The sequence below is a fragment of the Coregonus lavaretus genome (genome assembly GCF_964263955.1).
Source record: "Coregonus lavaretus genome assembly, chromosome: 8".
In the NCBI taxonomy this organism is placed as follows: domain Eukaryota; kingdom Metazoa; phylum Chordata; class Actinopteri; order Salmoniformes; family Salmonidae; genus Coregonus; species Coregonus lavaretus.
Window position 1 is genome coordinate 59,418,226 of NC_139995.1, and position 27,639 is coordinate 59,445,864.

The 27,639-nt window shown below is 46.9% G+C and overlaps 1 protein-coding gene across 1 annotated transcript; it reads left to right on the plus strand.

The window, feature by feature from the left end:
- The first annotated feature begins 326 nt into the window (after window positions 1-326).
- On the plus strand, window positions 327-26,810 carry shisa10.1 (shisa family member 10, tandem duplicate 1). The gene is made up of 5 exons (XM_084167586.1): window positions 327-466; window positions 4,124-4,289; window positions 8,065-8,189; window positions 21,346-21,612; window positions 24,444-26,810. The coding sequence occupies exons 1-5, from the start codon at window positions 403-405 to the stop codon at window positions 24,650-24,652; spliced, it is 831 nt and encodes a 276-aa protein (XP_084023712.1). The 5' UTR covers window positions 327-402; the 3' UTR covers window positions 24,653-26,810.
- The last annotated feature ends 829 nt before the right edge of the window (window positions 26,811-27,639 follow it).

The window sequence follows — 27,639 nt, forward strand, 5'->3', positions numbered from 1 at the left end:
AATGTAGACATCATTGTGAAGGCGGCAAAACGTTTTCTGGATCTCCAGGACTTTACAGCCTAAATGTTACAGGGAATACTGAATGAAAAGGTTCCCCCCTCCCGGATTCCAGAGCCTGTGTAGGGATCTAAATAGACATTTAAATCCGACTGAAAGAGTACAGTCGTAGTTTTTGGGTTTTGTTGAATTATTTTTTATTAAAAGTGTATTTTTTTCACATTTCCCTAATCCATATTATTTTGCGTCGAAGTTTATCAGTTCCCCCCCCCCATCCAGTAGGTGGCGGCATGCACCTCCTAACGTTGTTTGCGGACCGCCATAATACCATAGAAGAAGAAACTATAGCATTGGGGGGGCTGTGGACTGGGGGGTCGCGCTGTTAGCATCTGAATACACCGAGCCATGGCGGAAAGTCTGTCCGTTGTTGTTCTCCTTTTGTGTGGGACTCTGATCCCCTTCGTGACCGGTGAGTTTGTCAATTGGAAATCGGTGATTAACAAACATTGTTCGTATCAGTCTGTGATATTGTAGCTAAGAGTTTGTTGATGTTTTTTTCCCCCAAAGCTAGCTAACGTTACATGTCTAACATTTAGTTAGTTAGCTAGCAATGTGAAAGGACATCTTCCATCTTCCAGGTGGGGCGAGTCTGGCAAACATGCTGCTAACGCCAGTTAGTGTCTGTTGGTAACTAAATTTAATAAGAGTTAAAAGGCAGTCATATGAAAGAGTCATAAAAATGTCGTTATGCAGTATGATCTAATTAGTTTGCTATATCATTCTTATTTCGCAATATCCACTGCCTCCGAAGTTACGGGGTGACGAAATGAACTTGTGTATTTCTGAGTGGATTGACGTTAAACATGCGATATGTGTCGTGTGACTCGTGGAGTTTAACTGTTTGCTGTTAACTTAGTTGTAACTAGCTAAAGTTAAAAAACAAATCTGCTTCCATGATGTCACAGGTAACGTTCTCGTAAATTACATGGGGGTGGGACATGACTAGTGTTTCACCCCATCTTGGGTTGTAATGTTGAATTTTGAAATATACGGTATTGTGAGGGCATTTAGCCAGAGAGAGATCCATTTATATAATTTGCTCTGTGCCTGATTGTGAGAGGTCAGTCACATACCTGCCACTGTAATTCGATCAACCAGATCTTGAGGAAGCAATCAAGGATGTCTGTCTGGCAGGCCTACCACCTCATGACTTCACGTTATCTTCTGGTAGCTGCATGAACATACACCTCATTTTAGGCTCCAGATAGTCTCTGACCTTTATGTGCCCAATTCAAATCAGATCCGCTTTAGTCGACATCTGCATAGCGGTATTTTTTCCCCCCGAAGTTCCCAGTTGTCTTGAACGCTCAGAAGTCGGAAATGTCCTAGTTCCCAGTTGTTTTGATCACGGCATTATGGTGCTTTCAAAACTCTGGGGGGGGGGGAGGGGGGAGGGGGGGGGGGGGGAAGAGGTAAAATCATGTCAGTGATCTTCAGGTCGGAAAGTCAGAGCTCTAGAAAGACGCCCGAGTTTCTGACTGCGAATTCCGAGTTGGATGACCATTGAAAACGATTTTTGCCAGTCGGAGCTACCTTTTTTTTACAGAGTTCCCAGTTGTCTTGAATGCACTGAAGTCAGAAGTCAGAGATTTCCGAGTTCTCTGTTGTTTTGAACACGGCATTAGAGCTGTCAAATCCACAAGCAGCCCTGTGTGGTTGGGCTACCATCATCACCCACTCCAGCAGCACACCACCCTGCATCCCACTGCTGGCTTGCCTCTGAAGCAAAGCAGGGTTGGTCCAGGTCGGTCCCTGGATTGGAGACCAGATGCTCCTGGAAGTGGTGTTGGAGGGCCAGTAGGAGGCACTATTTCCTCTGGTCTAAAAAAAGATCCCAGTACCCCAGGGCAGTGATTGGGGACATTGCCCTGTGTAGGGTGACGTCTTTCGGAGTGGACGTTAAATGGGTGTCCTGACTCTCTGTGGTCACTAAAAGATCCCATGGCACTTATCGTAAGAGTAGGGGTGAAAACCCCGGTGTCCTGGCTAAACTCCCAACCTGGCCCTCATACCATCATGGCCACCTAATCATCCCCAACTTCCAATTGGCTCATTCATCCCCCCTCCTCTCCCCTGTAACTATTCCCCAGGTCGTTGCTGTAAATGAGAATGTGTTCTCAGTCAACTGACCTGGTAAAATAAGGGTTAAAAAAACAATGAGGGGGTTCGATTATCTGCGCGAGCCAGGTGCCCCGCTCTGGCAGACGGCGAAGTCGGCTCCATTTATTATTAATTTTTTACATAGGTTAAGCACACGGAGTAATGAGTAGGATTCTGTGTTTTCACATGCTAAAGGGATTGCTTTGGATAAAAACACTTATCTGCCTTCCCAATGAAAACTAGTTTGAAACATATATTTTATGAAAAGAGATGTACAGTGGCATGCGAAAGTATTCACCCCCCTTGGTATTTTTCCTATTTTGTTTCCTTACAACCTGGAAATAAAATGCATTTTTTGTGGGGTTTGGATCATTTGATTTACACAACATGCCTACCACTTTGAATATGCAAAATATTTTTTCTTGTGAAACAAACAAGAAATAAGACAAAAAAACAGAAGTTGAGCGTGCATAACTATTCACCCCCTCAAAGTCAATACTTTGTAGAGGCACGTTTTGCAGCAATTACAGCTGCAAGTCTCTTGGGGTATGTCTCTATAAGCTTGGCACATCTAGCCACTGGGATTTTTGCCCATTCTTCAAGGCAAAACTGCTCCAGCTCCTTCAAGTTGGATGGGTTTCGGCTGGTGTACAGCAATCTTTAAGTCATACCACAGATTCTCAATTGGATTGAGGTCTGGGCTTTGACTAGGCCATTCCAAGACATTTAAATGTTTCCCCTTAAACCACTAGAGTGTTGCTTTAGCAGTATGCTTAGGGTCATTGCCCTGCTGGAAGGTGAACCTCCGTCCCAGTCTCAAATCTCTGGAAGACAAACAGCTTTCCCTCAAGTATTTCCCTGTATTTAGTGCCATCCATCATTCCTTCAATTCTGACCAGTTTCCCAGTCCCTGCCGGTGAAAAACATCCCCACAGCATGATGCTGCCACCACCATGCTTCACTGTGAGGATGGTGTTCTCGGGGTGATGAGAGGTGTTGTGTTTGCACCAGACATAGCGTTTTCCTTGATGGCTAAAAAGCTCAATTTTAGTCTCATCTGACCAGAGTACCTTCTTCCATATGTTTGGGGAGTCTCCCACATGCCTTTTGGTGAACGCCAAAAGTGTTTGCTTATTTCTTTCTTTAAGCAATGGCTTTTTTCTGGCCATTCTTCCGTAAAGCCCAGCTCTGTGGAGTGTACGGCTTAAAGTGGTCCTGTGGACAGATACTCCAATCTCCGCTGTGGAGCTTTGAAGCTCATTTTATAACCCAACCCTGATCTGTACTTCTCCACAACTTTGTCCCTGACCTGTTTGGAGAGCTCCTTGGTCTTCATGGTGCCGCTTGCTTGGTGGTGCCCCTTGCTTAGTGGTGTTGCAGACTCTGGGGCCTTTCAGAACAGGTGTATATATACTGAGATCATGTGACACTTAGATTGCACACAGGTGGACTTTATTTAACTAATTATGTGACTTCTGAAGGTAATTGGTTGCACCAGATCTTATTTAGGGGCTTCATAGCAAAGGGGGTGAATACATATGCACGCACCACTTTTCCGTTATTATATTTATTTTGAATTTTTTCATTTCACTTCACCAATTTTGACTATTTGTGTATGTCCATTACATGAAATCCAAATAAAAATACATTTAAATTACAGGTTGTAATGCAACAAAATAGGAAAAACGCCAAGGGGGATGAATACTTTTGCAAGGCGCTGTATGTTTCTTGCTCCATGCTACCTGGTTGACAATATGACTGAGCGGGCACAGATTACTGCTCCTCCCTCACCGTCATGGGCCATAGCCCGGTACACCGCGGGTCAGCTTAATCAAACTCCCTCATTTAACTCTGCTGTGTTTGTTGTATACCTGCCAATGTTATTGCTGTTGTCTTTCAAGTCATGTATTTTCTCCCAAGCTGTGTCCAACTCAAACCTATGATGGTGTTTCTCCTTTCCACCCAGCTGGTGGTGAATGTGAGGCCTACAAAGATGCCTATGGCCAATACAAATCCAAGCAGGACTGCAGTGGTTTCCAGTGGTGCTGTGGAACGTGTGACATGAGATACTGCTGCAGCAGCCTGTCTCTCCAGTTGACTGAGTCAGAGCAGGACAGCTGCAAGACAGTCAGGTATGAGGACAACAACCATGGCTACGTCCTAAATCAAATGGTACCCAATGCCCCATGGGGCTCTGGTCAAAAGTAGTGCACTATATATAGGGAATAGGGTGCCATTTGTGACCGACTTAAAAGATAAAACCACTGACCATGTGGTTCAGTGAACTGTGCTTGTGTGATGATTGCTAACCTTGCCTGAGACCTGAAGAACATATCTTTATTGCACTAAGGCTGATCCTTCAGCCGAGCCGACAACACGTTAGCTCGGTTATGATACACATTTACATTTACGTCATTTAGCAGACGCTCTTATCCAGAGTGACTTACAAATAGGTGCATTCACCTTATAGCCAGTGGGATAACCACTATACAATTTTTTTGTTACGAAGATGTCAACAACAGCCTCTCTCACTTCCTCTTTCACACCAAGCTCACTTCAGATCAGTGCAATGAAACTTTGCACAAGCATCCGTCCTTGTAATACAGGAACAGGCTCTGTCACCACCCCAGTAGAACAGGCTCTGTCACCACCCCAGTAGAACAGGATCTGTCACCACCCCAGTAGAACAGGCTCTGTCACCACCCCAGTAGAACAGGCTCTGTCACCACTCCAGTAGAACCGGCTCTGTCACCACCCCAGTAGAACAGGCTCTGTCACCACCCCAGTAGAACAGGCTCTGTCACCACCCCAGTAGAACAGGCTCTGTCACCACCCCAGTAGAACAGGCTCTGTCACCACCCCAGTAGAACCGGCTCTGTCACCACCCCAGTAGAACAGGCTCTGTCACCACCCCAGTAGAACCGGCTCTGTCACCACCCCAGTAGAACCGGCTCTGTCACCACCCCAGTAGAACCGGCTCTGTCACCACCCCAGTAGAACAGGCTCTGTCACCACCCCAGTAGAACAGGCTCTGTCACCACCCCAGTAGAACAGGCTCTGTCACCACCCCAGTAGAACAGGGTCTGTCACCACCCCAGTAGAACAGGCTCTGTCACCACCCCAGTAGAACAGGCTCTGTCACCACCCCAGTAGAACAGGCTCTGTCACCACCCCAGTAGAACAGGAGCGAATGCAGAGTAGACCACCCTCATGGTCCTCTGTAGCTCAGCTGGTAGAGCACGGCGCTTGTAACGCCAAGGTAGTGGGTTCGATCCCCGGGACCACCCATACACAAAAAATGTATGCACGCATGACTGTAAGTCGCTTTGGATAAAAGCGTCTGCTAAATGGTATATTATATATCATTATTATATCAACCCCACAGATGAGTTTCAGCATCGACACCAACTTCTACCGGAGGCGTATCCAAAACAGGATCAATTAATTAGCTAGCTAACTTTGATAAACAACCAGAAATAACTGTTGATTTGTCTGATTCATTTAGAAAGCTAAACATACAGTGCTATGAAAAAGTATTTGCCCCCTTTCTAATTTTCTCTACTTTTGCATATTTGTGATACTGAATGTTATCAGATCTTCAACCAAAACCTAATTTTAGATAAAGGGAACATAAGTGAACAAATAACACAACAATTACATATTTATTTCATAAACAAAGTTATGCAACACCCAATTCCCCTGTGTGAAAAAGTAATTGCCCCCTCACACTCAATAACTGGTTGTGCCACCTTTAGCTGCAATGACTCCAACCAAATGCTTCCTGTGGTTGTTGATCAGTCTCTCACGTCGCTGTGGAGGAATTTTGGCCCACTCTTCCATGCAGAACTGCTTTAACTCAGTGACGTGTGGGTTTTTTGACTAGGCCATTCCATAAATTCAAATTTGTTGCTTTTTAACAATTTTCATGTAGACTTGATTGTGTGTTTTGGATCATTGTCTTGCTGCATGACCCAGCTGCGCTTCAGCTTCAGCTCACAGACGGATGGTCTGACATTCTCCTGTAGAATTCTCTGATACAGAGCAGAATTCATGGTTCCTTCTATTAAGGCAAGTCGTCCAGGTCCTGAGGCAGCAAAGCATCCCCAAACCATCACACCACCACCACCATGCTTGACCTTTGGTATGATGTTCTTACTGTGGAATGCAGAGTTTGGTTTTCGCCAGGCTTTACTGGAACCATGTCGTCCAAAAAGTTATACTTTTGAATCATCTGTCCATAGAACGTTCTTCCAAGAGTCTTGATGATCATCCAGGTGCTTTTTGGCAAACTTGAGTCAACTTTTTGGACGACATGGTTCCAGTAATGCCTGGCGAAAACCAAACACTGCATTCCACAGTAAGAACATCACACCAAAGATCAAGCATGGTGGTGGTGGAGTGATGGTTTGGGGATGCTTTGCTGCCTCAGGACCTGGACGACTTGCCTTAATAGAAGGAACCATGAATTCTGCTCTGTATCAGAGAATTCTACAGGAGAATGTCAGACCATCCGTCTGTGAGCTGAAGCTGAAGCGCAGCTGGGTCATGCAGCAAGACAATGATCCAAAACACACAATCAAGTCTACATGAAAATTGCTAAAAAGCAACAAATTGGAAGTTTTGGAATGGCCTAGTCAAAGTCCAGACCTAATCCCAATTGAGATGTTGTGGCAGGACTTGAAACAAGCAGTTCAAGCTTGAAAACCCACACGTCACTGAGTTAAACCAGTTCTGCATGGAAGAGTGGGCCAAAATTCCTCCACAGCGACGTGAGAGACTGATCAACAACCACAGGAAGCATTTGGTTGGAGTCATTGCAGCTAAAGGTGGCACAACCAGTTATTGAGTGTGCATCAGGGGGAAATTACTTTTTCACACAGGGGAATTGGGTGTTGCATAACTTTGTTTATGAAATAAATATGTAATTGTTGTGTTATTTGTTCACTTATGTTCCCTTTATCTAATATTAGGTTTTGGTTGAAGATCTGATAACATTCAGTATCACAAATATGCAAAAGTAGAGAAAATTAGAAAGGGGGCAAATACTTTTTCATAGCACTGTATGTGTCTTTGGTTGTTGAGTCAATTAGACCATGCCCATTTCAAGTTTATCTTACTAAAAAATAAAATGTTATTTCCGAATATTTAGAGAAGTTAGATGGCTAACTCCTTGATCCTGCTTCGTAGTATAGCCCTCTGGCCTCTGTCTTTGGCTGCACAGGGCTAACATGCTATAGGACACAATGCTTAATGCAACAGTACAAAACAATTCAGAAGTATTTTACGATCTGGCTTTGTTAGTTCAGTATTAGACTGATGTATGTTTGACTGACTGTTTCTCTGTCTGACCGCTGCAATGCTGACTGACTGTTTCTCTCTCTCTGACTGCTGCAATGCTGACTGACTGTTTCTCTGTCTGACCGCTGCAATGCTGACTGACTGTTTCTCTCTCTCTGACTGCTGCAATGCTGACTGACTGTTTCTCTCTCTCTGACCGCTGCAATGCTGACTGACTGTTTCTCTCTCTCTGACCGCTGCAATGCTGACTGACTGTTTCTCTCTCTCTGACTGCTGCAATGCTGACTGACTGTTTCTCTCTCTCTGACCGCTGCAATGCTGACTGACTGTTTCTCTCTCTCTCTGACCGCTGCAATGCTGACTGACTGACTGTTTCTCTGTCTGACCGCTGCAATGCTGACTGACTGACTGTTTCTCTGTCTGACCGCTGCAATGCTGACTGACTGTTTCTCTCTCTGACCGCTGCAATGCTGACTGACTGTTTCTCTCTCTCTGACCGCTGCAATGCTGACTGACTGTTTCTCTCTCTCTGACCGCTGCAATGCTGACTGACTGTTTCTCTGTCTGACTGCTGCAATGCTGACTGACTGATGTTTCTCTCTGTTTCAGTGGCTATGTAAGCACGTTAACCATCTCATCGTTCGTAGCAGCAGCTGTCATCATCATGATTATTTTCATCTGTTGCTGCGTGTGTCCCTGCTGCTGCTTGTACAAAATGTGCCGGAGGCCCAGACGTAAGTCTCCTTTCATCACAACATGTTTACGCTAAAATACAATACAAATATGCTGGTTGATTTAGATTTAAAACAATAACTATATGCAGTATTTGTTGTTTATATTCTCAATGACTACTGAGGAGGAGGGGGTGGTGTGGGGAGGATGGTGTGGGGAGGATGGTGTGGGGAGGATGGTGTGGGGAGGATGGTGTGGGGAGGTGGTGTGGGGGGGATGGTGTGGTGTGGAGGTGTGGGGCGGGTGGGGGGGTGGTGTGGGGGGGGTAGTGTGGTGGAGGTGGGGGGGTGGTGTGGGGGGGGGGTAGTGTGGGAGGGGGAAATGCTTACTTACAAGCCCTTAACCAACAATGCAGTTTTAAGAAAAATATAGTTAAGAAAATATTTACAAAATAAACTAAAGTAAAACAAGTTTTACAAGAAATTACACAAAATAACAATAACGAGGCTATATACAGGGGGTACCGGTACCGAGTCAATGTGCGGGGGTACAGGTTAGTCGAGGTAATTTGTACATGTAGGTAGGGGTAAAGTGACTATACATAGATAGGGCGGCAGGGCGGCAGGTAGCTTAGTGGGTAAGAGCGTTGTGCCAGTAACCGAAAGGTCGCTGGTTCTAATCCCCGAGCCGACTAGGTGAAAAATCTGTCGATGTGCCCTTGAGCAAGGCACTTAACCCTAATTGCTCCTGTAAGTCGCTCTGGATAAGAGCGTCTGCTAAATGACTAAAAATGTAAATAATAAACAGTGGGTAGCAGCAGTGTAAAAACAAATGGAGGGGGGGGGGGGGGTGGCCATTTGATTAAGTGATCAGCAGTTTTATGGCTTGGGGGTAGAAGCTGTTAAGGAGACTTTTGGACCTAGACTTGGCACTCCGGTACCGCTTGCCATGCGGTAGCAGAGAGAACAGTCTATGACTTGGGTGACTGGAGTCTGCCAATTTTTGGGGCCTTCCTCTGACACCGCCTGGTATAGAGGTCCTGGATGGCAGGAAGCTTGGCCCCAGTGATGTACTGGGCGGTACGCACTACCCTCTGTAGCGCCTTACGTTCGGATGCCGAGCAGTTGCTATACCAGGCGGTGATGCAACCAGAAAGGATGCTCTCAATGGTGCAGCTGTATAACTTTTTGAGAATCTGGGGACCCATGCCAAATATTTTCAGTCTCCTAAGGGGGAAGATGTGTTGTTGTGCCCTCATCGACTGTCTTGGTGTGTTTGGACCATGATAGTTTGTTGGTGATGTGGACATCAAGGAACTTGAAACCCTCGACCCACTCCACTACAGCCCCGTCGATATGAATGGGGGCGTGTTTGGCCCTCCTTTTCCTGTAGTCCACGATCATCTCCTTTGTCTTGCTCACGTTGTGGGAGAGGTTGTTGTCCTGGCACCACACTGCCAGGTCTCTGACCTCCTCCCTATAGGCTTGCTCATCGTTGTCATCACACAGTCGTGGGTGAACAGGGAGTACAGGAGGGGACTAAGCACGCACCCCTGAGGGGCGCCCGTGTTGAGGACCAGCGTGGCAGATGTGTTATTGCCTACCCTTACCACCTGGAGGTGGCCCGTCAGGAAGTCCAGGATCCAGTTGCAGAGGGAGGTGTTTAGTCCCAGGGTCCTTAGCTTAGTGATGAGCTTTGTGGGCACTATGGTGTTGAACGCTGAGCTGTAGTCAATGAACAGCATTCTCACATAGGTGTTCCTTTTGTGGGAAAGGGCAATGTGGAGTGCGATTGAGATTGCGTCATCTGTGGATCTGTTTGGGCGGTATGCAAATTGGAGTGGGTCTAGGATTTCCGGAATGATGGTGTTGATGTGAGCCATGACCAGCCTTTCAAAGCACTTCATGGCTACAGAAGTGAGTGCTACGGGTCGGTAGTCATTTAGGCAGGTTACCTTGGTGTTCTTGGGCACAGGGACTATGGTGGTCTGCTTGAAACATGTAGGTATTACAGACTCGGTCAGGGAGAGGTTGAAAATGTCAGTGAAGACACTTGCCAGTTGGTCTGCGCATGCTCTGAGTACACGTCCTGGTAATCCGTCTGGCCCCGCGGCCTTGTGAATGTTGACCTGTTTAAAGGTTTTACTCACATCGGCTACGGAGAGCGTTATCACACAGTCGTCCGGAACAGCTGGTGCTCTCATGCATGCTTCAGTGTTGCTTGCCTCGAAGCGAGCATAAAAGGCATTTAGTCCATCTGGTAGGCTCGCGTCACTGGGCAGCTCGCTGCTGGTTTTACCTTTGTAGTCCGTAATAGCTTGCAAGCCCTGCCACATCCGACGAGCGTCAGAGCCGGTGTAGTAGGATTCAATCTTAGTCCTGTATTGACGCTTTGCCTGTTTGATGGTTCGTCGGAGGGCATAGCGGGATTTCACTTTAGCGTCCGGATTAGTGTCCCGCTCCTTGACAGCGGCAGCTCTAGCCTTTAGCTCAGTGCGGATGTTGCCTGTAATCCATGGCTTCTGGTTGGGATATGTACGTACGGTCACTGTGGGGACGACGACGTCGTCAGTGCATTTATTGATGAAGCCGGTGACTGAGGTGGTATAACTCCTCAATGCCATTGGATGAATCATGGAACATATTCCAGTCTGTGCTAGCAAAACAGTCCTGTAACGTAGCATCCGCGTCATCTGACCACTTCCCTTATTGAGCGAGTCACTGGTACTTCCTGCTTTTAGTTTTTGCTTGTAAGCAGGAATCAGGATACAATTATGGTCAGATTTGCCAAATGGAGGGCGAGGGAGAGCTTTGTATGCGTCTCTGTGTGTGGAGGAAATGTGGTCTAGAGTTTTTCCCCTCTGGTTGCACATTTAACATGCTGGTAGAAATGAGGTAAAACTGATTTTAGTTTGCCTGCATTAAAGTCCCCGGCCACTAGGAGCGCCGCTTCTGGATGAGCATTTTCTTGTTCGCTTATGGCCTTATACATTTACATTTTAGTCATTTAGCAGACGCTCTTATCCAGAGCGACTTACAGTTGGTGAGTGCATACATTTTCATACTGGCCCCCCGTGGGAAACGAACCCAGCTCGTTGAGTGCGGTCTTAGTGCCAGCATCGGTTTGTGGTGGTAAATAGATATATATAGATAAACTCTCTTGGTAGATAGTGTGGTCTACAGCTTATCATGAGATACTCTACCTCAGGCGAGCAATACCTCGAGACTTCTTTAATATTTGACATCGCGCACCAGTTGTTATTGACAAATAGACACACACCACCACCCCTCGTCTTACTGGACGTAGCGGTTCTGTCCTGCCGATGCACGGAAAACCCAGCCAACTGTACATTATCCGTGTCGTCGTTCAGCCTCGACTCAGTTAAACATAAGATCGTTGGTAGGATAGTCTCGAACGGAGCCCATCCAGTTTATTCTCCAGTGATTGCACGTTGGCTAATAAAACAGATGGTAAAGGCGGGTTACCCACTCACCAACGAATTCTCACCAGGCACCCTGATCACCACCCCCTGTATTTTCTTCATGCGAATGACAGGGATTTGGGCCTTGTCTGGGAGCAACGTTATATCCTTCGCGTCCGACTCATTAAAGAAAAAATCTTTGTCCAGTTCAAGGTGAGTAATCGCTGTTCTGATGTCCAGAAGCTCTTTTCAGTCATAAGAGACGGTAGCATCAACATTATGTACAAAATAAGTTCTGTGTAGTCTGGTGGTCAGTTCTGTCTGTATTACCTCTGTGTAGTCTGGTGGTCAGTTCTGTCTGTATTACCTCTGTGTAGTCTGGGAGGTCAGTTCTGTCTGTATTACCTCTGTGTAGTCTGGAGGTCAGTTCTGTCTGTATTACCTCTGTGTAGTCTGGTGGTCAGTTCTGTCTGTATTACCTCTGTGTAGTGTGGAGGTCAGTTCTGTCTGTATTACCTCTGTGTAGTCTGGTGGTCAGTTCTGTCTGTATTACCTCTGTGTAGTCTGGTGGTCAGTATTACCTCTGTGTAGTGTGGTGGTCAGTTCTGTCTGTATTACCTCTGTGTAGTCTGGAGGTCAGTTCTGTCTGTATTACCTCTGTGTAGTGTGGAGGTCAGTTCTGTCTGTATTACCTCTGTGTAGTCTGGTGGTCAGTTCTGTCTGTATTACCTCTGTGTAGTCTGGAGGTCAGTTCTGTCTGTATTACCTCTGTGTAGTCTGGTGGTCAGTTCGGACTGTATTACCTCTGTGTAGTCTGGTGGTCAGTTCTGTCTGTATTACCTCTGTGTAGTCTGGTGGTCAGTTCGGACTGTATTACCTCTGTGTAGTCTGGTGGTCAGTTCTGTCTGTATTACCTCTGTGTAGTCTGGTGGTCAGTTCGGACTGTATTACCTCTGTGTAGTCTGGTGGTCAGTTCTGTCTGTATTACCTCTGTGTAGTCTGGTGGTCAGTTCGGACTGTATTACCTCTGTGTAGTCTGGTGGTCAGTTCTGTCTGTATTACCTCTGTGTAGTGTGGAGGTCAGTTCTGTCTGTATTACCTCTGTGTAGTCTGGAGGTCAGTTCTGTCTGTATTACCTCTGTGTAGTCTAGAGGTCAGTTCTGTCTGTATTACCTCTGTGTAGTGTGGTGGTCAGTTCTGTCTGTATTACCTCTGTGTAGTGTGGTGGTCAGTTCTGTCTGTATTACCTCTGTGTAGTGTGGTGGTCAGTTCTGTCTGTATTACCTCTGTGTAGTCTGGTGGTCAGTTCTGTCTGTATTACCTCTGTGTAGTGTGGTGGTCAGTTCTGTCTGTATTACCTCTGTGTAGTGTGGTGGTCAGTTCTTGTTGATGGTAAAGGTAACAGTAGAGGGGAGTTCAACAAGGCTTCCGTTTGCGGCAAACATGTTACTTAGTAACAATTTTAGTTGAATGATTTGAATGAACATTCCATTATATTATGGTGAAGCCACAAATAGCTACTTTTTGTGTGGATTACTGTGTATTTTTAGCGGCAATATTCAAACTGCAAATTACTTTGCTATTCTTAACTTATTATTTGTAGCGGCAGTTTAGACCTGAAACAGACACTTACGCTCGCCACTACCTTCTCAGACGGTTGGCTAATGTTCTCACCACACACTACCTTCTCAGACTGTTGGCCAATGTTCTCACCACACACTACCTTCTCAGACTGTTGGCTAATGTTCTCGCCACACACTACCTTCTCAGACTGTTGGCTAATGTTCTCGCCACACACTACCTTCTCAGACTGTTGGCTAATGTTCTCGCCACACACTACCTTCTCAGACTGTTGGCTAATGTTCTCACCACACACTACCTTCTCAGACTGTTGGCTAATGTTCTCACCACACACTACCTTCTCAGACTGTTGGCCAATGTTCTCACCACACACTACCTTCTCAGACTGTTGGCTAATGTTCTCGCCACACACTACCTTCTCAGACTGTTGGCTAATGTTCTCGCCACACACTACCTTCTCAGACTGTTGGCTAATGTTCTCGCCACACACTACCTTCTCAGACTGTTGGCTAATGTTCTCACCACACACTACCTTCTCAGACTGTTGGCTAATGTTCTCACCACACACTACCTTCTCAGACTGTTGGCTAATGTTCTCGCCACACACTACCTTCTCAGACTGTTGGCTAATGTTCTCACCACACACTACCTTCTCAGACGGTTGGCTAATTTTCTCACCACACACTACCTTCTCAGACTGTTGGCTAATGTTCTCGCCACACACTACCTTCTCAGACTGTTGGCCAATGTTCTCACCACACACTACCTTCTCAGACTGTTGGCCAATGTTCTCACCACACACTACTTTCTCAGACTGTTGGCCAATGTTCTCACCACACACTACCTTCTCAGACTGTTGGCCAATGTTCTCGCCACACACTACCTTCTCAGACTGTTGGCCAATGTTCTCGCCACACACTACCTTCTCAGACTGTTGGCCAATGTTCTCACCACACACTACCTTCTCAGACTGTTGGCCAATGTTCTCACCACACACTACCTTCTCAGACTGTTGGCCAATGTTCTCACCACACACTACCTTCTCAGACTGTTGGCCAATGTTCTCACCACACACTACCTTCTCAGACTGTTGGCCAATGTTCTCACCACACACTACCTTCTCAGACTGTTGGCCAATGTTCTCACCACACACTACCTTCTCAGACTGTTGGCTAATGTTCTCGCCACACACTACCTTCTCAGACTGTTGGCTAATGTTCTCACCACACACTACCTTCTCAGACTGTTGGCTAATGTTCTCGCCACACACTACCTTCTCAGACTGTTGGCCAATGTTCTCACCACACACTACCTTCTCAGACTGTTGGCCAATGTTCTCACCACACACTACCTTCTCAGACTGTTGGCTAATGTTCTCACCACACACTACCTTCTCAGACTGTTGGCTAATGTTCTCACCACACACTACCTTCTCAGACTGTTGGCTAATGTTCTCACCACACACTACCTTCTCAGACTGTTGGCCAATGTTCTCACCACACACTACCTTCTCAGACTGTTGGCCAATGTTCTCACCACACACTACCTTCTCAGACTGTTGGCCAATGTTCTCACCACACACTACCTTCTCAGACTGTTGGCCAATGTTCTCACCACACACTACCTTCTCAGACTGTTGGCCAATGTTCTCACCACACACTACCTTCTCAGACTGTTGGCTAATGTTCTCACCACACACTACCTTCTCAGACTGTTGGCTAATGTTCTCACCACACACTACCTTCTCAGACTGTTGGCTAATGTTCTCACCACACACTACCTTCTCAGACTGTTGGCTAATGTTCTCACCACACACTACCTTCTCAGACTGTTGGCTAATGTTCTCACCACACACTACCTTCTCAGACTGTTGGCTAATGTTCTCACCACACACTACCTTCTCAGACTGTTGGCTAATGTTCTCGCCACACACTACCTTCTCAGACTGTTGGCTAATGTTCTCACCACACACTACCTTCTCAGACTGTTGGCTAATGTTCTCACCACACACTACCTTCTCAGACTGTTGGCCAATGTTCTCGCCACACACTACCTTCTCAGACTGTTGGCCAATGTTCTCGCCACACACTACCTTCTCAGACTGTTGGCCAATGTTCTCGCCACACACTACCTTCTCAGACTGTTGGCCAATGTTCTCGTCACACACTACCTTCTCAGACTGTTGGCTAATGTTCTCGCCACACACTACCTTCTCAGACTGTTGGCCAATGTTCTCGCCACACACTACCTTCTCAGACTGTTGGCTAATGTTCTCGCCACACACTACCTTCTCAGACTGTTGGCTAATGTTCTCACCACACACTACCTTCTCAGACTGTTGGCTAATGTTCTCACCACACACTACCTTCTCAGACTGTTGGCCAATGTTCTCACCACACACTACCTTCTCAGACTGTTGGCTAATGTTCTCACCACACACTACCTTCTCAGACTGTTGGCTAATGTTCTCACCACACACTACCTTCTCAGACTGTTGGCTAATGTTCTCACCACACACTACCTTCTCAGACTGTTGGCTAATGTTCTCACCACACACTACCTTCTCAGACTGTTGGCTAATGTTCTCGCCACACACTACCTTCTCAGACTGTTGGCCAATGTTCTCACCACACACTACCTTCTCAGACTGTTGGCCAATGTTCTCACCACACACTACCTTCTCAGACTGTTGGCTAATGTTCTCACCACACACTACCTTCTCAGACTGTTGGCTAATGTTCTCACCACACACTACCTTCTCAGACTGTTGGCTAATGTTCTCACCACACACTACCTTCTCAGACTGTTGGCTAATGTTCTCACCACACACTACCTTCTCAGACTGTTGGCTAATGTTCTCGCCACACACTACCTTCTCAGACTGTTGGCCAATGTTCTCACCACACACTACCTTCTCAGACTGTTGGCCAATGTTCTTGACGAACACAAAACAAATGGAATGCGCTAGCTAACGTTCAAACTATTTCCCCTTGTTGAACACACCTTAGGTTTCTGTTTGTTCTAAATGGTTCCCATTCATATAGAGCAGACACCTACATGCCGGTAGTCTAGTCACAACTGGTTAATGTGAAGGAGGGCAATATGTCTGCATCCTAAATTGTACCCTATTCCCTATGCAGTGCACTACTTTTGACCATAGCCCTGTAGGTAGTGCACTACATAGGAAATAGGGTGCTATTTGGTCCACAGCCTCTGGCTCCCACATGACAAGTTATTTTACTTAAACACCAAAAGGCTTTAAATATAGACAAGACGTGGGTGTATGCCACTTCCCCTAGCATGTCTTTAGTTCAGAGTGAATGTGGGGAAAGGCCTACTTCCCAAAGAACAGGGTCGTGACTCGTGTTCAGTAGGGCAGAACTGTTTAAAAAGTTTGGAAACTGAAAATGAGCGTTTCTTTAATGGACGTCCCTTCCGTGTTTCACACTTGTTTTGAAAAGTAGTCTCCTTTTTTAGCGCCTACTGAACAGGATCCAGGCAGGTATCATCTGGCTGACCTGCGCCGTGTCTGTTGGAATGAGAGAAGTTCTCTTGTTTCGTGGATTGAGACAGTGGCGTTTCTTTTATATGACCACGTTTTGAAAAAGTGTTATCCCGTTTCGTGTCTATTTGAACATGTCTGTGGCTGTTAGAATGATACAGTGGGGTTTCTTCCAGCCAGTGAGTCTGACTCATACTTTCCACATGGGGCGGAGCCTTCAGAGCCCCCTGTCATACAGGAAGTGGTCAGACCACCCCCACTTGGAACCCCGCCAGGCGGTAGGAGGAATCCACAAACAATGATTATGCGCGTCCCAAATGTCACCCTGTCCCCTATATATAGTTCGCTACTTTTGACCTGCAGTGCACTATATAGGGAATAGGTTGCCATTTGGAATGCACCCTGGGCTGGGACATGAGGGTTGATTTCAGACAACACCCATTTATGTAACCAATTCCTCCTCACAAATGGAGAAGGAATCTAGTGTTCGTAACCTAACCTTAGTTGAACATGGCATCTCCTCCTCTTTCGAGTTCTGGAAAAGACAACTCGTTTTTGAATTCCAAACAGGAATGAACATAAAACAATAATTCAAACTTTTTGAGCATTGCTGATTTTATTCAACGGTATGATTCAACATTCGTAGACCTGTAGTGTAAGATTCGCTTAGGTACATCTGGAAACTGGCAGCGTTGAGTGGAACGTTACCAGGTTGTTTGACATTTTATTTATTAATGAACACACCCTGTAAATGTGTGTAAACCAGTGGCATTAAGCCTTAATCAGAGTCCACAGACACTGAGACGTGATAGTCCAGCATCCCGCTGTGCGGCTCTGAGCCCACCATCCGGGTTGGAGGCACAGCCCGAAGGCGCACCTCCCCACAATTACGACGCATCCTCCTCATTCGAATGTTTGGACGGAGAAATCGCTTGAGATGCGCTGAGAATTCAAAAAAAAAAAAGTATAAAAGCCAACAGTCCAATATTCTAGAACACTGCTGCGCTTAACCCCATATATACGTTTTATGGCAGATACCCTCCGTGCTGAGCTGGACTGGGGCTTCACACTTCCCTTTTCTGACCATCAGGCTTTGTTTCTGCCCACACGTAACCTCTGTTTACACACAAACACACTGCTAACTCCTGGCCTGTCCCTCCAGTATGATGTCACAGCTCTCAGCGTCCACCTAAATACTGTCGTTTACGCCGGGGTATTAGAAACGTTATTCTTAAAACAGACACTAGGGCTGTTGAACAACGGGGTTCCCTAGGTTCTCATTCACCCCACCCATTTCAACAAATAGTTGTACAACAGTGGCGGTTGATATGAATTCAACTGTTGTGATGAATGCTTCTGATGGGGAAGCTGGCACCAGTACCAGTCAAATAAATGTTTGCATTTTAGTTTGTTTCCAATTATTAGTTTAGTTGTGAAACTCGCTAATAGCTTTTTTTCTTCTCCATATATATCATTAATTCTACTAGTTAAAATACAGCTGGATTTGTGTCAAGGTTCTTACAAAACATAGTCATTTCTTTGCAATATTTCCAATTTAAGAAAGGAGGGAAAAAAAATGTATAACTCAAATCACAAATAAAAAATAATTTTTCGTTAAACTTTCCAAATGTCGACAAAACAAAACACGCTAGACAAAGTGGGATCTTTTTGTGTCGGTAAAATGAATTCTGCGAGAAATGTCTTTTGGAAATGCTTTAATACGCCCACATTGATATAATAACCATTGTATCAAAGCAGTGGCAGTCGGTGCCGTTTATGATGAGGGAGGCCGATTTTTTGTTTTTCATGAGCATGGCCTTATTTCTATTACAGCATACTGGATGACTCTCATTCATATTCACCCAGTTCAACGTAACAGTGATAGGTTTGGGCTACTACATGATACTGGAATTTACCCATCATGAGGTTGCTACAACCTAGCCTATGAATGAACGTATACAACGTAGGTGCACACAGGTCGAGAGACACATTTGAGATGACAGTGACACGTTCAATACCTCCTTGCACACTCTTTCCTGCATCTAGTCCAACAACCTCATGATGGGTATAGTGCAAATTCTAGTATCATGTAGTAGCCTAAACCTATCGATGTTACATAAACTAAAGTAACAAATAAAATAACAACGAGGCTATATTTATTTTTATTTAACCAGGTAAGCCAGTTGAGAACAAGTTCTCATTTACAACTGCGACCTGTCCAAGATAAAGCAAAGCAGTGCGATAAAAACAACAACACAGAGTTACATATGGAATAAACAAAACATACAGTCAATAACACAATAGAAAATCTATATACAGTGTGTGCAAATGTAGTAAGTTATGGAGGTAAGGCAATAAATAGGCCATAGTGCAAAATAATTACAATTTAGTATTACCACTGGAGTGATAGATGTGCAGAAGATGATGTGCAAATAGAGATACTGGGGTGCAAATGAGCAAAATAAATAACAATATGGGGATGAGGTAGTTGGGTGGGCTAATTACAGATGGGCTGTGTACAGGTGCAGTGATCGGTAAGGTGCTCTGACAACTGATGCTTAAAGTTAGTGAGGGAGATAAGAGTCTCCAGCTTCAGAGATTTTTGCAGTTCGTTCCAGTCATTGGCAGCAGAGAACTGGAAGGAATGGCGGCCAATATACAGGGGGTACCGGTACCGAGTCAATGCAAATAGTCCGGGTGGCCATTTCATTAGTTGTTCAGCAGTGTTATGGCTTGGGGGTAGAAGCTGTTAAGGAGCCTTTTGGATCTAGACTTGGCGCTCCGGTACCGCTTGCCATGCGGTAGTAGAGAGAACAGTCTATGACTTGGGTGACTGGAGTCTTTGACAATTTTTTGGGTCTTCCTCTGACACCGCCTGGTATAGAGGTCCTGGATGGCAGGAAGCTTGGCCTCAGTGATGTAATGGGCCGTACGCACTACCCTCTGTAGCACCTTACGGTTGGATGCCTTACAGTTGCCAAACCAGGCAGTGATGCAACCAGTCAGGATGCTCTCGATGGTGCAGCTGTAGAACCTTGAGGATCTGGGGACCCATGCCAAATCTTTTCAGTCTCCTGAGGGGGAAAGGTGTTGTCGTGCCCTCTTCACGACTGTCTTGGTGTGTTTGGACCATGTTAGTTTGTTGATGATGTGGACACCAAGAAGCTCTCAACCTGCTCCACTACAGCCCCGTCGATGTGAATGGGGGCGTGTTCGGCCCTCCTTTTCCTGTAGTCCATGATCAGCTCCTTTGTCTTGATCACGTTGAGGGAGAGGTTGTTGTCCTGGCACCACACTGCCAGGTCTCTGACCTCCTCCCTATAGGCTGTCTCATCGTTATCGGTGATCAGGCCTACCACTGTTGTGTCGTCAACGAACTTAATGATGGTGTTGGAGTCGTGCTTGGTCACGCAGTCATGGGTGAACAGGGAGTACAGGAGGGGACTTAGCACGCACCCCTGGGGGACCCCCGTGTTGAGGGTCAGCGTGGCAGATGTGTTATTGCCTACCCTCACCACCTGGGGGCGGCCCGTCAGGAAGTCCAGGATCCAGTTGCAGAGGGAGGTGTTTAGTCCCAGGGTCCTTAGTTTAGTGATGAGATTTGTGGGCACTATGGTGTTGAACGCTGAGCTGTATTCAATGAACAGCATTCTCACCTAGGTGTTCCTTTTGTCCAGGTGGGAAAGGGCAATGTGGAGTGCAATAGGGATTGCGTCATGTGGATCTGTTGGGGCGGTATGCGAATTGGAGTGGGTCTAGGGTTTCCGGGATGATGGTGTTGATGTGAGCCATGACCAGCCTTTCAAAGCACTTCATGGCTACCGACGTGAGTGCTACGGGGCGGTAGTCATTTAGGCAGGTTACATGCAGTAACGTTAGTGTACAGTCAAGTAAGCAGTTACACCGGCAGGTCCCGGTGGCAATAAATTAATAAAACCAAAAGCTTACCTTGACTTGGAAGAGTTCCAGTGTTGTGTTGGATAGTCATAGCCAGCTAGCTAACATAGCATCCCTCTGTTTGAGCTGGGGGCTTCAGTAGGCTAAACTAGCTAGGCTACATTTGCTAGCTAAGGAAGTGAAACTGGAAAATAATGACTCTCTTCTCCTTCATTGTTGAAGAAATTAATTTGTTGAAAACTGTTCAACTATTGTCTTTCTCTCTCTTTGAGTCAACTATTCACCACATGTTATGCACTGCAGTGCTAGCTAGCTGTAGCGTATGCTTTCAGTACTAGATTCATTCTCTGATCCTTTGATTGGGTGGACAACATGTCAGCTCATGCTGCAAGAGCTCTGATAGGTTGGAGGACGTCCTCCGGAAGTTGTCATAATTACTGTGTAAGTCTATGGAAGGGGTTGAGAACCAAGAGCATCCTAGGTTTTGTATTGAAGTCAATGTACCCAGAGGAGGATGGAAGCTAGCTGTCCTCCGGCTTCACCATGGTGCTACCCTACAGAGTGCTGTTGCGGCTACTGTTGACCTTTATTGCGTTTTAATCAATTATTTGGTGACGTGAATATATTTTTTATCTAAAAAGGATAACGTTTTCAATGTTTTACCATTTTTATGAAATTCACTGAGGATGGTCCTCCCATTCGTCCTCTGAGGAGCCTCCACTGTTGTACAATGCTTCAAAGAGCTGTGTGAACTAACATCTGATTCGCAAAAATGTACATGTTTAACTATGATTTATTTTATGCATCTTCCCCACAGCGGTGATGGCGACGACCACCCACACCACAGTGGTGAACACCCAGTACCCCCAGCAGCCCCAGCAGCCCCAGTACCCCCAGTACCCCCAGCAGCCCCAGCAGCCCTACCAGGGTGCCCAGTACCCAGCCTACCAGCCGATACCCGTCCAGCCTGGGTATGGGGCTCAGCCTCAGCCTGGCTACGGAGGTGGCCAGCCCATACCCACAGCACCAGGCTACCAGGGACAGCCCTTCCAGCCAGGACCACCCCCTCCCTACCAAGAGACTGGTAAGTGTCATAGACCTACAGGTTATGACGTAATGGCACCCTTTATCAGAGCTCTGTTCCTGGAGATCCACCCTCCTGAAGGTTTTCACTCCAAACCCGTTGTAACTAACCTGATTCAGCTTATCAACCAGAATCGGGTGCGCTAGATTAGGGTTGGAGTTAAAACCTACAGGAGGGTAGCTTTCCAGGAACAGGGTTGGAGTTAAAACCTACAGGAGGGTAGCTTTCCAGGAACAGGGTTGGAGTTAAAACCTACAGGAGGGTAGCTTTCCAGGAACAGGGTTGGAGTTAAAACCTACAGGAGGGTAGCGCGCCAGGAACAGGGTTGGAGTTAAAACCTACAGGAGGGTAGCGCTCCAGGAACAGGGAGGGTAGCGCTCCAGGAACGGGGAGGGTAGCGCTCCAGGAACGGGGAGGGTAGCGCTCCAGGAACGGGGAGGGTAGCGCTCCAGGAACGGGGAGGGTAGCGCTCCAGGAACGGGGAGGGTAGCGCTCCAGGAACGGGGAGGGTAGCGCTCCAGGAACAGGGAGGGTAGCGCGCCAGGAACGGGGAGGGTAGCGCTCCAGGGACGGGGAGGGTAGCGCTCCAGGAACGGGGAGGGTAGCGCTCCAGGAACGGGGAGGGTAGCGCGCCAGGAACGGGGAGGGTAGCGCGCCAGGGACGGGGAGGGTAGCGCGCCAGGGACGGGGAGGGTAGCGCTCCAGGGACGGGGAGGGTAGCGCTCCAGGGACGGGGAGGGTAGCGCTCCAGGGACGGGGAGGGTAGCGCTCCAGGGACGGGGAGGGTAGCGCTCCAGGGACGGGGAGGGTAGCGCTCCAGGAACGGGGAGGGTAGCGCTCCAGGGACGGGGAGGGTAGCGCTCCAGGGACGGGGAGGGTAGCGCTCCAGGGACGGGGAGGGTAGCGCTCCAGGAACGGGGAGGGTAGCGCTCCAGGGACGGGGAGGGTAGCGCTCCAGGGACGGGGAGGGTAGCGCTCCAGGGACGGGGAGGGTAGCGCTCCAGGGACGGGGAGGGTAGCGCGCCAGGAACGGGGAGGGTAGAGCTCCAGGGACGGGGAGGGTAGCGCGCCAGGGACGGGGTTGGAGAGTCCTGGTCTATATGGAGCACTCCTTTTGATCGTGGCCCTATTCCATATACAGCTGTGGGCCCTGGTCAAAAGTAGTGCTCTATATAGGGAATAGGGTGTCGTTTGGGATGTAAAGGTTAAGGTCTAGTAGACTAACTGGTAGACTATTCAGAGCGAACATAATGTAGCTAGAACCTGTAGTTACTACTGTCTCTGGTTACCAGGGTTTCACTTGGTTGAAACATGTGACTTAATACAGAATGTTAGGATAGTATTAGATTTACCTCAGGTGGTATTACTGGTGGTAGTCTGACTTATAGTTGAACAGAGGAGATGGATGGATTACTGGTGGTAGTTGAGAACAGAGGAGATGGAAGTATTGCTGGTGGTAGTTGAGAACAGAGGATATGGAAGTATTACTGGTGGTAGTTGAGAACAGAGGAGATGGAAGTATTACTGATGGTAGTTGAGAACAGAGGAGATGGAAGTATTACTGGTGGTAGTTGAGAACAGAGGAGATGGATGGATTACTGGTGGTAGTTGAGAACAGAGGAGATGGAAGTATTACTGGTGGTAGTTGAGAACAGAGGAGATGGAAGTATTACTGGTGGTAGTTGAGAACAGAGGATATGGAAGTATTACTGGTGGTAGTTGAGAACAGAGGAGATGGAAGTATTGCTGGTGGTAGTTGAGAACAGAGGAGATGGAAGTATTACTGGTGGTAGTTGAGAACAGAGGAGATGGAAGTATTGCTGGTGGTAGTTGAGAACAGAGGAGATGGAAGTATTACTGGTGGTAGTTGAGAACAGAGGATATGGAAGTATTACTGGTGGTAGTTGAGAACAGAGGAGATGGAAGTATTGCTGGTGGTAGTTGAGAACAGAGGAGATGAAAGTATTACTGGTGGTAGTTGAGAACAGAGGAAGGAGATGGAAGTATTGCTGGTGGTAGTTGAGAACAGAGGAGATGGAAGTATTACTGATGGTAGTCTGACTTATAGTTGAACAGAGGAGATGGAAGTATTACTGGTGGTAGTTGAGAACAGAGGAGATGGAAGTATTGCTGGTGGTAGTTGAGAACAGAGGAGATGGAAGTATTACTGGTGGTAGTTGAACAGAGGAGATGGAAGTATTACTGATGGTAGTTGAGAACAGAGGAGATGGAAGTATTACTGGTGGTAGTTGAGAACAGAGGAGATGGATGGATTACTGGTGGTAGTTGAGAACAGAGGAGATGGAAGTATTACTGGTGGTAGTTGAGAACAGAGGAGATGGAAGTATTACTGGTGGTAGTTGAGAACAGAGGAGATGGATGTATTACTGGTGGTAGTTGAGAACAGAGGAGATGGAAGTATTACTGGTGGTAGTTGAGAACAGAGGAGATGGAAGTATTACTGGTGGTAGTTGAGGAGAGGTAGAGCCTGGTGGTAGTTGAGGAGAGGTAGAGCCTGGTGGTAGTTGAGGAGAGGTAGAGCCTGGTGGTAGTTGAGGAGAGGTAGAGCCTGGTGGTAGTTGAGGAGAGGTAGAGCCTGGTGGTAGTTGAGGAGAGGTAGAGCCTGGTGGTAGTTGAGGAGAGGTAGAGCCTGGTGGTTCCTGTCAAAGCCCCAAAAACACCACCTCTGTCTGGTATGGTGTGGTCTCAGTGTGTCTGGTGTATTCTTAGTGTGTCTGGTGTGGTGTGTTCTCAGTGTGGTGTGGTCTCAGTGTGTCTGGTGTGGTGTGTTCTCAGTGTGGTGTGTTTAATGTCCTCTCTCTCTCTACCAGGTCCAGCGTATCCTCCTGCTATTCCAGTGCCTTATAGTCAGGCTGGTTTCAGTCCAGGACAGCCGTCCTACCCCATCCAGCCTCCAGCCCAGCAGCCATCCTTCCCAGCCCAGGCTAGTGCGCCTCCCACCCAGCCCGGTGCGCCTCCCACCCAGCCCGCCTACAACCCTGCCTTCGTGGACTCCCAACCTCCGAAGACTGGCTACTGAAGCAGTTCTCCCTCCCTCTCAGTCTCCCTCCACCCTCTGTCTGTCTGTCTGTCTGAAGCCATACATCCAATCATCAATCAATCAATCAATTTTATTTTATATAGCCCTTCTTACATCAGCTAATATCTCGAAGTGCTGTACAGAAACCCAGCCTAAAACCCCAAACAGCTAGTAATGCAGGTGTAGAAGCACGGTGGCTAGGAAAAACTCCCTAGAAAGGCAAAACCTAGGAAGAAACCTAGAGAGGAACCAGGCTATGAGGGGTGGCCAGTCCTCTTCTGGCTGTGCCGGGTGGAGATTATAACAGAACCATGCCAAGATGTTCAAAAATGTTCATAAGTGACAAGCATGGTCAAATAATAATCAGGAATAAATCTCAGTTGGCTTTTCATAGCCGATCATTAGAGTTTAAAACAGCAGGTCTGGGACAGGTAGGGGTTCCATAACCGCAGGCAGAATAGTTTAAACTGGAATAGCAGCAAGGCCAGGCGGACTGGGGATAGCAAGGAGTCACCACGGCCGGTAGTCCCGACGTATGGTCCTAGGGCTCAGGTCTCTCAGTTGGCTTTTCATAGCCGATCATTTAGAGTTGAAAACAGCAGGTCTGGGACAGGTAGGGGTTTCGTAGCCGCAGGCAGAACAGTTGAAACTGGAATAGCAGCAAGGCCAGGCGGACTGGGGGCAGCAGGGTGTCATCATGCCCGGTAGTCCTGACGTATGGTCCTAGGGCTCAGGTTCTCAGAGAGAAAGAGAGAACGAGAGAATTAGAGAGAGCATACTTAAATTCACACAGGACACTGGATAAGACAGGAGAAGTACTCCAGGTATAACCAACTAACCCCAGCCCCCCGACACATAAACTACTGCAGCATAAATACTGGAGGCTGAGACAGGAGCGGTCCGGAGACACTGTGGCCCCATCCGAAGAAACCCCCGGACAGGGCCAAACAGGAAGGATATAACCCCACCCACTCCGCCAAAGCACAGCCCCCGCACCACTAGAGGGATATCCCCAACCACCAACTTACAATCCTGAGACAAGGCCGAGTATAGCCCACAGAGGTCTCCACCACAGCACAAACCAAGGGGGGGGGGGGGCGCCAACCCAGACAGGAAGATCACGTCAGTAACTCAACCCACTCAAGTGACGCACCCCTCCCAGGGACGGCATGAAAGAGCACCAGCAGGCCAGTGACTCAGCCCCTGCAACAGGGTTAGAGGCAGAGAACCCCAGTGGAGAGGGGAACCGGCCTGGCAGAGACAGCAAGGGCTGTTCGTTACTCCAGCCTTTCCGTTCACCTTCACACTCCTGGGCCAGACTACACTCAATCATATGACCTACTGAAGAGATAAGTCTTCAGTAAAGACTTAAAGGTTGAGACCGAGTCTGCGTCTCTCACATGGGTAGGCAGACTGTTCCATAAAAATGGAGATCTATAGGAGAAAGCCCTGCCTCCCGCTGTTTGCTTAGAAATTCTAGGGACAATTAGGAGGCCTGCGTCTTGTGACCGTAGCGTACGTATTGGTATGTACGGCAGGACCAACTCGGAAAGATAGGTAGGAGCAAGCCCATGTAACGCTTTATAGGTTAACAGTAAAACCTTGAAATCAGCCCTTGCCTTAACAGGAAGCCAGTGTAGGGAAGCTAGCACTGGAGTAATATGATCAAATTTCTTGGTTTCATGAGCTTATAGAGCTCACCTGGGAGAGAACTGAACTGTTTGCATCCCAAATGGCACCGTATTCTCTAAATAGTGCACTACCCTGGTCAAAAATAGTGCACTACACAGGGAATAGGGTGATATTTGGGATGCATTCCTATATACGTTGTTAGGGCCAGGTTTATTATTATTATTATTACTGAATAAACAAACAGCAAAAGGGAATCCTCATGTATTTCTGTGCCCCTGTCTTTCAGACCCAACCCAAAACTGACCTGCGTTGTACGATGAACTAAAAGTAGTTTTGTGGTTTAAAAACCTTTTTGCACTGTAGTTGAATGACGTAGAAGACAGCCAAGAATCAAACGTCTGAATCCTCGTTCACACAATTATGAAATATACGTAAATGTACTTCAGTGGTAAAACGTATGTCCTATTAAAATTCAACCTATCCTCTCTCGTACAGAAACTAGATGCAAGAAACAGTTGTGCCTTTTAAAAAAAAAATTTACCACAAATTCTTGGTTCAACCAAATGATATTTCTGTTGGTTTTTAATTAAAACGATCAGTTTTTTAGACATTTAAAGCAGTGTTGACCTTCATATGTCTGTCCCAAACGGCACCATATTCTCCATGTAGTGCACTGCTTTTGACCAGAGCCCTATGAACTCTGGTCAAACGTAGTGCCCTATGAACTCTGGTCAAACGTAGTGCCCTATGTAGGGAATATAGGGTTCCATTTTGGACGCAACCCCGTTCTAAGAATGTTAAACCTCCACCATTTTAAGCCCTGTTGTTTTTCCATTGATGCTGTGAGATCATGTAAAAGCATTCTGAACCAAGCCTTGCAGGTGAACCAACGCTGAATTGAAACGCTACCAGCCTTCAAATGAAATGTAAATCCTTCAAATCTTTTTTATTTGTATTTTCTATGAGTGACCTCTTCTCTGTTGATACCGTCCCCCGTCTGTAATGGCACCCTATTCCCTATATAGTGCACTACTATTGAGGTCCTATGGGCCCTGGTCAAAAGTACTGCACTAAATGGGGGAAGCCAGACGTGGTTTTCCATGTTGTATCTGTGAAAAGCCGTGTCCAGAAAGGCCACATTGTGGAATGATCAGAAATGTTGAGTAGAACCATAGATGCTTCTGGTATGTTAGGAGTGAAGAATCATGTCAGGCCCAGAGGTCCAGAGTTGAGTTTGAGTGATATAGAGCCCCACAGTGGATGTGTCATAATACCCATAAAACCTAGCGGTCAAACAGGGAAATGGTTCCAATTGTTTTCCACCATTCATTTTTCCCATAGGGGATTTTAGAAAG